Source organism: Podarcis raffonei, chromosome 14, assembly GCF_027172205.1.
Source record: "Podarcis raffonei isolate rPodRaf1 chromosome 14, rPodRaf1.pri, whole genome shotgun sequence".
Lineage (NCBI taxonomy): Eukaryota > Metazoa > Chordata > Lepidosauria > Squamata > Lacertidae > Podarcis > Podarcis raffonei.
In genome coordinates, this window is record NC_070615.1 from 4,927,986 (window position 1) to 4,939,611 (window position 11,626).

The window sequence follows — 11,626 nt, forward strand, 5'->3', positions numbered from 1 at the left end:
GACTCCGCTCGATGCGCTCGATGGGCTCCTGCGCTGTCTGATCGCGGGCGGCTCCGCTCGATGCCCTCGGGGGGCTCCTGCTCCTGCCTGGCGCGTCTCCTAGCAACGCGGGCCTAGGCCTGAGCCGGGCCAGCGAGGCAGCTGTTGGCCGGCCATGCTGCGAGGGCTGGCGGCAGCGCGGAGGGTCCTGCTGCCCGTGAGGCGCCCGGGGAGCGGCGGGCCGGGGGCGCCATGGAGTCCGCCCTCTCGCGGGAGCCGCTGGCGGCTGGGCCCCGTGGGGCTGGGGCTGGCCCTGACGGCGGCGGCGGCGGCGGCTGTGGGGAGCGAGGAGGAGCGGGAGGGCCCTCGGCCGGAGAAGGGCTTCGCCCGGGCCGTGGCCAGCAGCAGGGACCTGCTCCAGCGGCTGAAGGTGGGAAGGCGGGGAGGGGGGGGCCGAGGGCCAAAGTTTATTCCGCCGCCGCCGCCGCCCGGTTTGGTTTTGTTCTAAGGACCGAACGGCAAAGTTCTGAATTTACATAGCATAAACTATGACAAAAATTTAGTCCCCTGTCTGCATGGGATGCCTTAAGTGTGCAGTACAAGTATATAGAATCAGAGAATTATAGAGTTGGAAGGGAACCCAAGGGTCATCTAGTCCAGCCCTCTGCAATGCAGGAATCACAGCAAAAGAAACTGGCAGATGGGCATCCAACCTCTTGTTTAAAAACCTCCAATAAAGGAGAATCCACTACAGTCTGAGGTAGTCCATTCTACTGTTATAAAGTTACAGTTATAAAGTTCTTCCCATGGTTCTGTCGGAATCTCCTTTCTTGGCATTTGAATCCATTGGTTCAGGTTCCCGCTCTCTGGAGCAGCACAAAACAAGCTTGCTCCATCTTCCAGCCTTTGAGATATTAGAAGATGGCTATCAGATCCCAACTCCCTCAACCTTTCCTCATAAGGCTTGGTTTCCACAGCTTTTATCATCTTGGTCACCCTCCTCTGCACAGGTTCCAGCTTGTCAATATCCTTAAATTGTGGTGCCCAGAACTGGACACTTACCCAGTTGGAGTCTGACCAAGACAGAATAGAGCATCCTCATGAGAATCTTCTGCTCACTTTGCATCCACCAAATTCTGATTAGTCTATTTCTAGACCACCCTTAATCTGAAGATTTCAGGGTCGTTTACAGCATACTATAAACCCCTTGCAATAAAAATAAATAAATCTTTAAAATCGTGTTGACGTTAAACTAAACTAGCACAAGAGAAAGGTCCTCAAGACTCTGAAGCATATGCAGCACTGGTGCCTCCAAAGGCCTGAGTAAATATATCTGATTACTAACACAAGAGAATAAAATTGTGATCCAGTTAGCAAAATTTTGGCTTGGGGAAGGAGGAAGAGGGTGGTTTCTTCTCCACCTCCATTGATGTGGGCAAGGGTATGTGGCTGTAATGGAATTAAATGAGATTTAAATGGTTGTGGGGGGTTTTAAGACACACTCCTAGGATTGGTGCATCAGAAGGATTAGGAGAATTCAGAAAGTCAAAGTTGTATTTTATTCCAATAGGATGAAGTGGGAGCTCCTGGAATAGTAGCTGGAGTTTCTGTAGATGGCAAAGAAATTTGGTTAGAAGGTAAGTGAGGATTAGTGTGTTTTTATTGTTTGTCCAAGAGTTCTTGTTTGCAGGGGCTGTCTGTCCATATATATATATAAATAACATTTAAGATTATCATTCATTAATATAATTTCTGTAGCTCTTTTGAGGATGCAGGGGGGAGGAAAGCTATCCAAATACAAAATTTGAGGAGAAACATAAGTTTGTGATGGTTTGTGATGTAAGTCAGTAAGTCACAAATACAGGTTTGTGATGTAAGTCAGTAATGTTCACAGGATGGCTGGCTGGCTAGCCAGCTTCCTCATTCCTCTGGAGCAACAGTATTCTCCTGCCATGCCTATCAGTTATAATTCCGCTATCATTTGGCTGCTAGCAGGAATGGAGTGGGATCGTGTGTATGCTCGTTGGTGGGTAATATCCTTTTAAGATGCCACACTGGTGAATTTTCCCCTCTTCCCCTTTTTGTTCTTGGGCCTTGTTTCCCTGTTTTGGGTTCCCATCAATTCCCTAAGGCCTGGGGGTGGAGGGGGTGTTTTTAAAATACCACTTTAACCAATGGTATATTCATAATACAAAGACTATGAAAATAACATTTAAAATCCCGTGTTAGTGGTACAGGAGCAGGATAGAAACAAGGATTTTCCCAGGTGTGGCTTTTCCTGTCCTAATGCTGTTGTGATGGAATAAGATCTGGCAAGGTGACGGCGCCTGCTTCGTTCTCTAGTCCCGTTGCTTCCAAAACGTTCTCTTCTGTCCACCCTTTCTGTCCTGCTTCCTTTAGCAACTTGGGCTCTTGCCTTCCCAGCTGTTTGGCACTACCTCTTCCCTTTCTCAACAGCATGCAACCTCCTCCTTTAGGCCTTCTCTGAGCTTCTGAGACCAGTTCCTCCTTTGCTGAACTAGCTGCTTACTCTGCTCTTGGTTTCATCAGGCCTCGGCCTGCACCATCAACCCTTCCCTCATGCGTTCCTGTATTTTGATTCACTGCTTTATCCACTTTCTTCTTACCCCATTAGCTGTGAGTTTACCTGCTTCTCACTTGACTTGCTGCCCAAGGCAAGCTTTGTAAACACTTGTGTGGCATCACAGCAACTTATCCAGCACCAGAAGCTTCTGCACAGCATCGCTTTGCACATTTAGCTATGAAAACCTTTTCAGAGGAGCTCACTCTGATGCGAAAAAGGAAGTGCTGTATGCCCTCCTATTTCAGCTGGGTTACCCACACATTCATGTCTGCTATGCTTAAATAATGAATATGATGCAAAATGTAGCCTGTGGTGTGTGTCCAAGTTGTCTGTACTGAAATAAATGGGCGTGGCTTTATGTCATTGCAGTTTCACCCGGTCACCTATTTTTCTCTGTGGCAGGAAAGGTTGTACTCCTTCTTAATAACTACTTCTCAAAACTAAGTTTAACTTATTCTTTCCATTTATGTGTTAATCCTTTTTTAAAAAATGCCTATGGTGCACATTAACTAAACTTCAGAATGAATTCCTGCAATAATTCCCAATATCCCCTGTCATGGACTACTTGAGATTCATGAGAATCTTGATGTACTATTTAGTTTTTAAAAGATAGTTAAATAGTTTTCATAGTTAATTGTAAAGATAGTTTAAAAAAACAACAGTTGAACACAAGCAGCCAGGATTAGATTATTGTTTTAGCAATTGTAATGTGCTGTGCTAGATGCTAAAATATTTTTAAAGTATTTTAAAGAATGATATCGCTTATCTTGCCACCATCCGCTGTTTTTTTCTTTAAAAAAGTAATATGATTAATATTTTTCAAAAAATATTATTATTTCATATTTCTAAAAGCTACCTGCAAAATGTCATCTTGGGATCTCAGTGGGATCACATTTAAAAAAATATTTTGTACCGTTGAAAATCACTTTTCAAAATTTTAAATTTGTAACTTAACTTTAGCATTTAGAGTAAGTCCATCATGTGACATATTAAAGCCCATGAAGTTCTGAAGAGATTGGTATTTTTAGTTTTGAAATATCTCAATTCTGGGCTGAGCTTTTAAGGTTTTTGTATAGTCTTGGCAAGGCCAAATTTATAATTTTTTTGAAATTTCAAACCCTCATAACCCAAAAACAGGATGAGATAAAAAATTAAAAACAGAGATATTGGACCTTCTCTTATGTTACTTATAAGAAACTGAAACTGAAAGCAATATAAAATGGTAAGGTAAAAGTCATTGGATCACTTGACCTAGAATGCCCCCTCATAATCTGAGACCTTCATACCACTTGCATAAAAATTTGATGTGAGAAAGGAGTCGTAAAGGTTTTTTTGTTCTTCCCAAAAGAGTTGTAAAGTTGATGAGAGTTATAACAAATGTGCCCAAATAAGACTTGCTCAGAAAGTTCTAATAAACTGACTCAAAACATTCCCTCTTGAAGATGTTTGCTTGCCACAGGGAGGTGCCATCCCTTAATCCGGCTTGGGCAGGTCTAACTTGTACTGTGACCTGTACAATCACTTGTCAGGACAGCAAACATTTATTTGAACTCTAATACGTTGTCTCTTTTCAGCCTTTCTCTTCCTCTCTCCAACTCTAATTAGGATCTTAAATGGCATCTATGTTTTTGTTTAAAAACATTTGTTTCCTTGGGTTTCTTTCTAGCCCTCTCATGCAGCTTCAGAGCTCAATGTGGTAGCCATTCTCCCTTCCTAGACTTGATAACTTTGTATTGATACTGGAACAAACATGTTTGCCACACACAATATCTCTTATCATGGATGTTAATGAAGTGCTGCTATTCATTTGGTGTGCAAACAGACCAAAGCTAGATATTATGCCAAACTCACATTTGTCTGTCTTGAGAAGAGGAAATTATCAAAAAGTCTTTGAGAAGTCTTAGGCTGCATACACACCATCCAGTAAAGCATATCGCTTCCCTCAAAGAATCCTGGGAACTGTAGCTTATCCCTCACAGAGCTACAATTCCCAGCACCCTTAACAGTTTCCAGGATTCTCTGGGGGAAGTAATGTGCTTTAAAGATATGGTGTGTACGCAGCCTCAAACAACTTGATCTTTTAGTTTTCAAAGAGCCTGAGGCATTCCAGTGCACAAAACACCACTTGACAGTAATCTGCTTATTCCCTTAAAGGAATGGGTTATGCTGACGTGGAGAACCGTGTGCTCTGCAAGCCAGAGACCGTCCTGCGAATTGCAAGCATTAGCAAACCTCTGACTATGGTTGCTGTTGCAAAGTTGTGGGAGGAAGGAAAGCTGGATTTAGATGCTCCAGTGCAGAAGTATGTTCCAGAATTTCCTGAAAAAGAATATGAAGGTGAAAAGGTAAATGAGGCCATTCACCAGCGTTAAGTGGTGGTCTGATGGAATTTCTTGGATATCCAGTCATCTGTAACATGTTTAATAGTGACTAGCACACAATAACTCTCTTGTTAAGAAGAATGAAGCACATGTAGTAGGAGTATAGCTTTCTTTATTGGGATGGGGGCATCCCTCTGTTGTCCTGCTGACTTTAGCAAGGCTAGTTAAGTGTCAGCAGATCAATGGATTGTCATTGACAAGTCCCCACCCCCCACCCCAAATGTTGGAAAGTTTTTGTTGATGATAGCATGTGGTATCACTCCACTGTTTACTTGAGCTGATGTCTTTTTAAAATGTAGGTCACCATTACAACAAGACTGCTCACTTCACAGTTAAGTGGGATTCGCCATTATGAGAAAGATATTTCCAAAGTAAAAGAAGAGAAGGAAAAGGCCAACAGAACCCTGAAGGCTACAAAAGATATCACAACATCTGACAGAGAGAAAGAAGACAAAGTCTCTGAAAAAACTGACTTTGCTAAAGCCAAGCCGGAACACAAAGGCAATCCTTCCAAAAGTGAAAAGAAAAAATCAGAGTTTGAACATAAAGAATATTATTTGAAAGAAAAATTTGATAATGTGATTGATTCACTGAACTTATTTAAAAACGATCCTTTGTTCTTTAAACCAGGTGAGTTGTACATTTAATCCAAACTGTTTAGTACAGCTGTGTTGTCAATATGCCTTTTGGAAGCCTTACATAACTTGGTTGTTTCAACATTTCTTTTTCATGGAGAAAAGGTTTGACTATCTTTGCCTACTCCATTTTCATTTTGAAGCAGGTCTTTATTTCTTTACTCTTCCTCTTTTAAGTTTAGTATCTTCCACTGTTTGCATGAAAGATATCTATGTCTGTTCTGTGGGGATCTGAAGAGGAGGAAGTAAAGCCCCATTCTTTCATGCAGAGGGTCTCTGCTTAGATTCTTACCATTTTCTGGTGTGGTTGAAAAGAACCATGGAGAGATGCTGCCAGTCTGTGTGGACAGTCTGGATCTAGATGGGCAATAGTCTGACTCTATATAAGGTAGCTTCCTATGTTCCAAAGAGTGAGTATACAGTTGCAATCGAAATTATTCAACCCCCCATTGCAAATTGGTTTATTATCAAAATTTACAGACCTTCAGCTGTTTGCAATGAACAAATCAAACAAATGGATGTTCAACACAATGGATGCTTCAAGTGGTCTCCCCAAATTGAGCTGAAACTGCAACTTATACTGGTTTCTCCAGTCTCACATCATAAACTATGTATAAAATGTAACTTTCTTCCCTTCAAGGTAGCCAGTTTTTGTATTCAACTCATGGATTTACTCTTCTGAGTGCTGTTGTGGAGAGAGCCTCTGGTCAGAAATTCACAGACTACATGCTGAAAATATTTAGTGACCTGGATATGCTGGCAACAGGATTGGATGATAATGAGCCCCTTATATACAACAGAGCGAGGTAAACTTCCATGCAGTCATGTCCATGCAGTTCATGCTTCCATGCAGTCATGTCCCATGGCTTGCAACAGTTGCTGTTCATTTGTTTTGGCTTAATAAAATACGTTCTTTGGAATATCCACAGCAATCTGGGTTCCACTGACACTGACAGAAGCACTTGTGTATCTTTATATGGCATGTCCCCTCTGCAACAGCCTTATTTTCTCTCATTCACAACTGAGCAGTTATTGGCTCCATTGGAGTTGTGCATAGCTCAGTTTTCCCCTACCTTGTGCCCTCCAGATGTTTGGGATTACAACTCCCAGCAGCACAACCATACTAAAGGACCCCTGGATGGTTAAGTCCAGTCGAAATCGACTAGGGGGTGCAGCACTCATCTCCGCTTTCAGGCCGAGAGAGCCGGCTTTTATCTGCAGACAGCTTTCCACGGCAGGTGGCCAGCATGACTGAACTGCTTCTGGCACAATGGGACACCGTTATGGAAGCCAGAGTGCACGAAAACACTGTTTACTCCCTGTGCCATATGGCCATGCTGTTGGGGGCTGATGGGAGTTGTAGTCCAAAACTACAGGCACCAGGTTGGGGAGGGCTGCTTTAGAACAAGATGAAGAATTAGTAGTTGGTGCAGGTAAAAAAGACACTGCCAATTCTTAAAATTTAGTTAAATATTGAGTTAAATTCTGTAGAAACATTTTAAAGTTTGGAATAGCCCTGATGAATGGTTTCCAATAGTTCCCATGCCTTGTGTACCCTTCTCTCCCCCCCCCCTCCACAGTGCCCATTTAATGCTAGCCATTCAATGATCCCCAGATGAGCAGGAGTTTTAATTACAAATTATTAAGAGATCAAAAGCAATATGTTGTGTTAATCAACTGCTTAGAAAGAAACTCCCTCACACCCTCACAAAAAGTAAAAATGGCACAGCTATTGCTGTTAGAAAGCATGGACAATTCCCAAGTGACATGTCACAGGGAACATTGTGGATGTTTAGTGTTAAGAAGCTTATATTTTGGAAAAATTGTTAGGGACAGTGACTTGAGGAAAATGGACAAGCCCTTAATTTTTATAAATGAAAATAAATCATATGTAGCAGTTCACATAATTCCAAGCAAAATTAAGGGGAGCTGATAAGCTTAATGTAATGCTTCAGCATGTCTGGGAGTGATGTTCTAAAATCAGAGTTCACTGCCACCTTGTGGTTCTCTTTGTATTTACATAATCCAAGGCTGTGAGATGATAGTACAGTGGAACCTCGGGTTGCGAACATGATCCGTGCAGGAGGCACGTTCGCAACCCGCAGCACCGCGTCTGTGCACGCATGGGTCGTGATTCGGCGCTTCTGCACATAGCACAATTTATCGATTCTGCGCGAGCGCCTAAACCCAGAAGTAACTCATTCCGGTACTTCCGGGTTTGGTGCGGTGCGCAACCCAAAATGACGTAACCTGAAGCATCTGTAACCCGAGGTACCACCCTACGTGCATTTTTTGTAGTCGTACCTTTTTCAAAGAGCCAAGTATAAGAAGCAGAGTGAGTCTAAGATCATAATACAGCCAAGTTAACAGCTCTTAAATTTGTTCATACCTACAGTTCCACAGCCCTCGAAATCCTCCAGTTTCTTAGAGTTTCCATGGCTGGCAAGCTGTTTACTGGCATTTTTGCTATGTGTCTTTTAATTCAGAAAGCTGTGAGGAAGGGTTCTCACCTAGATTTCAAATTTGGAGGGACAGAGTTCTGAGGCATCTTCATTACTTTACAGTGGCCTTGAATTCATACAAGAGCTTTACTGCTCAAGAGGCTCATCAGTGCACTTGGAGGTCTAGCCTTCACCAGTACAATGATGTGGCTAGAGTACTGATAGTCTTGTTTCCTTTCTGCTGTTCTAGTGCAACTTGTCCTCTTACCTTTCATAGTAAAGCAACTCCATGCTGAGATGTGGAACCAAGCAGTGGGGAATCCAGCAAATAGCTGAGTGGTGCTTGTGAATTGGGCAAAGCTTCCCCATTTAAAAAACAACAACATTGCACTGGTTATCACAGGCAGAGGCAAACTCTGCCCTCCAGATGTTTTGGGACTACAACTCCCATCATCCCTGACCACTGATCCTGTTAGCTAGGGATGATGGGCGTTGTAGTCCCAAAACATTTGGAGGGCCAAGTTTGCCTGTGCCTGGGTTATTGCCATCTTTTGCTTTCTTCTCGCGTGCAGTTTCTGAAGTTTGCCTGTGGCACATTTGAATAAAATAGTTGCTTCCTTTTCTTTGTGGATGACTATCCTTCTTGCTTCCCCCTCCAGGAACTACATTCACAACAAAAAAGGCCGTCTGGTCAATGCACCCTATGTGGACAACTCCTACAAGTGGGCTGGCGGTGGCTTCCTCTCCACAGTGAGCGACCTTCTTAAATTTGGCAACGCTATGCTGTATGGCTATCAACTTGGACAGCTGGAAAACCTCGCTGCTGGACTCCTTCCTGGCTATCTCAAACCTGGCACCGTAGCGATGATGTGGAGGCCAGTTCCAAACACAAAAGCACCTGGGGACAAAGATGTTAAATATGGGATGGCGTGGAGTGTGGTGGAGAATAAGCAGGAATATGGCTTCTGCAGGCGGCAGCGACACTATGCCTACCACACGGGTGGGGCAGTGGGTGCAAGCAGCGTCCTGCTCATTCTTCCTGAAGAGCCAGACTCTGCAGCTTCAAACAGTGGCCCACTGGTGCCACCCAAGGGTGTGGTGGTCACAGTTATTTGTAATATGCAGTCTGTTTCCCTTAGCAGCATTGCCTTAAAGATTGCAATGGAATTTGAACAGGATAAGTTGGCACAGTACACTGTTAAAAGCAGCTCCTTACAGGATTAAACAAGGTTCCAAAAGAAATGTGGAAAGCTATATATGCTGACAGGTGTCCATAGCACTGAAAGCATCATATTGCAAAGGCATGCCCCCATTCTTTGTTGGTTGTGCTGCATTCAAACTCGCTACTCAGGGAAGCAGCCATGTGGGTCAAGCAAACTCTCATTAAAGGTATTTCTCAGGTGCAAGTTGCCAAAAGTGTGAGCAGTGGTAACTTTTGCCACCTAAAGCCAAATCTAGTTGCCAATCACATCATTTCACTTCTTCATTCTCTGATCTTAATTGAGAAATTGACTTTTAACTTTCACTGTTGTATTTGAAAGATTGAGAGGGGTAGGGCTGGGCGATGCCAGCTTTTCAACATTGTGATGTACCAGCCAAACATCCCCATCTGACGATACACCATGATGTTGAAACAGAGGGAGGAACAAGCTGCATTGGCCAGGAGCTGAGGCCAATGCAGCTTGTTCCTCTTGCCAGACACTGGGGGTGGAGGGAGTCAGCCAGACAGTGGTAGCCAAGTGCAGAGTCTGTCAGGATCTGTGCGTTTGCCTGCCTTTGCCTTCACCCAAGCAAGTAGTCTTTTCTCCTGGGATGAAAGACCACTCTGGGGGGAAAGACACACCCCACCCTCCTGGGTGAAGGCAGCCAGGTGGTAGCCAAGTGCACAGAGCCTGTCAGGCTCCTTCCGTTTGTCTGCCTTCCCCTACACCCCAGCGAGCGTGCCAGGTCTTTACTCCCAGGTGACCGACCACCCCTGGAGGAAAGATGCAGCTCACCCTCCCAGACGAAAGCAGCCGGGTGACAGTAGCCAAGCGCCCAGAGCCTGGGAAGCTCCATTCACAAGGCTGCCTCTGCCTTCGGCCAGAGCACGGTGGCAGTTTCACCCGGCGGTATATTGCAAGTGAAACCACCGCTGCTCCTGAGTCCCTCTGCCTACAGCACCTGGCTTCAGCTTGTTTCTCCTTCGGCACGCTGGGCACTTGGGAGCATCAACTGTTTCACTCAGAATATACCGCCTGATGAAACTGCCATCGCAGTCTGGCCCTCATATTGGTCTTGGGCAATGTATTGATACATCACCTAGGCCTAGACAGGAGTGGCGAAAACCCAGGGGATGACTGCCACAGGCACCGCTTGACTCAAGTACAGTTGTGGCAAGACAGCAGGAGAGCAACAGAGGTCTATTAATCAGGCATGGTTTTGGTTCTGCTATGCCTGCTTTTGGGTGCCAGCTCTCAATAACGGACAGAGAAAGGCCGCAGGGACTGAGCTCCTAAGAGCAACAATTCCCATCAGCCCCTTAGGGACAGTCAAAGGACAAGGGTGAGCTAACCTCCTTCCCCTTCTTGCTGGAACCGTTAGCAGGGCTCAAGCCTCCACTTCAGTAACATTGATACAAAGTACAGAAAGGTACTAAATCCTGCAGTTATGGTGGGATTGACTTTACAAGAGACTCTTAAGTTTATGTCGGGTGCTGCTATTTTGCTTTTAATAGTTTAAGAACTTGCCCACCCAGTAATAATTTCCTAGACTTGAAGGTAGTCGGGTGTGTGTGTGGAATTTTGGTATCATGTTTGCCTCACAATAGCAAAATTTTAGTTGGTGTCAGGTAGGCATGGTCACAATAGGCTGCCAATGTTGCTCCCTGCCAATCAACACTTTACTGCGTGTATTATTTGTGAAGTGTAGGAAACAGCCATTTGAAAGCTTTAAGAGAAGTTTACATTTATTTAAAAGCTTCACTCCTATGTGCATCTATTTGGGAGTAAGCCCTGTTGAATAAATGAGACGTGCTCCCGAGTGAATAGATTGAGGCTGCACCTGATATTTTTTCTTTCTACTTGCTCTTCTCTAGAAAGCATACAAGATGGTCCTTTGTTGTTGTTTTATTAGTCTAGAGTTCCTCTGAGAGCCTGGTGCACCATCTTCTTCACTTTTTTAGTCACACCTGCTAGTTTTAAGAGTGGAGTCCTGGGGCTGATGGGAATTGTAGTACAAAACTTCAAGGGTATGAGGTTCAGGAGGGCTGGCCTAGGTGCTAAATGATTGATCTGTCACTATGATCCTTATATAAATCATGTTAAATGTTTATTTTTCTCCTGCCCCTGCCTTTTCTCCAGCAATCTGAAATTTGGCTGAACTAATTATGCTTATGTAAAATGCCTATTTGGATCCTTTTATTACTGACTAGCCTTTTTGTATGCCTTAACCAATAAATACTTTATGTTGTTGATGAAGTTCAAGTGGCTATGGGTGCTACATCATATTCAGTTGCATTTGCCCCCTTTTTGGCAAGAGGTGTAAATTCTGGAACCTGGGACAACAGCTATCTTGCTTCCTTGTAGTTTTAAGAAGTGTAGAGCAACATTTGTAAAAACTGCATGG

The 11,626-nt window shown here is 44.0% G+C and overlaps 1 protein-coding gene across 2 annotated transcripts; it reads left to right on the top strand.

Moving 5' to 3' along the window:
• The first annotated feature begins 112 nt into the window (after positions 1 to 112).
• LACTB (lactamase beta) lies at positions 113 to 11,484 on the top strand. Of its 2 annotated transcripts, XR_008327605.1 has the most exons (7): positions 113 to 409; positions 1,550 to 1,616; positions 4,718 to 4,908; positions 5,244 to 5,574; positions 6,220 to 6,385; positions 8,680 to 9,647; positions 9,702 to 11,484. XR_008327605.1 is itself a non-coding variant. In XM_053365932.1 (6 exons), exons 1-6 carry the CDS (start codon positions 155 to 157, stop codon positions 9,242 to 9,244), a joined length of 1,575 nt encoding a protein of 524 aa, XP_053221907.1. In that variant the 5' UTR covers positions 113 to 154; the 3' UTR covers positions 9,245 to 11,484. The 2 variants fall into 2 exon arrangements, 1 of the variants encoding a protein (XP_053221907.1); XM_053365932.1 differs by having other exon boundaries at positions 8,680 to 11,484.
• Positions 11,485 to 11,626: the final 142 nt, after the last annotated feature.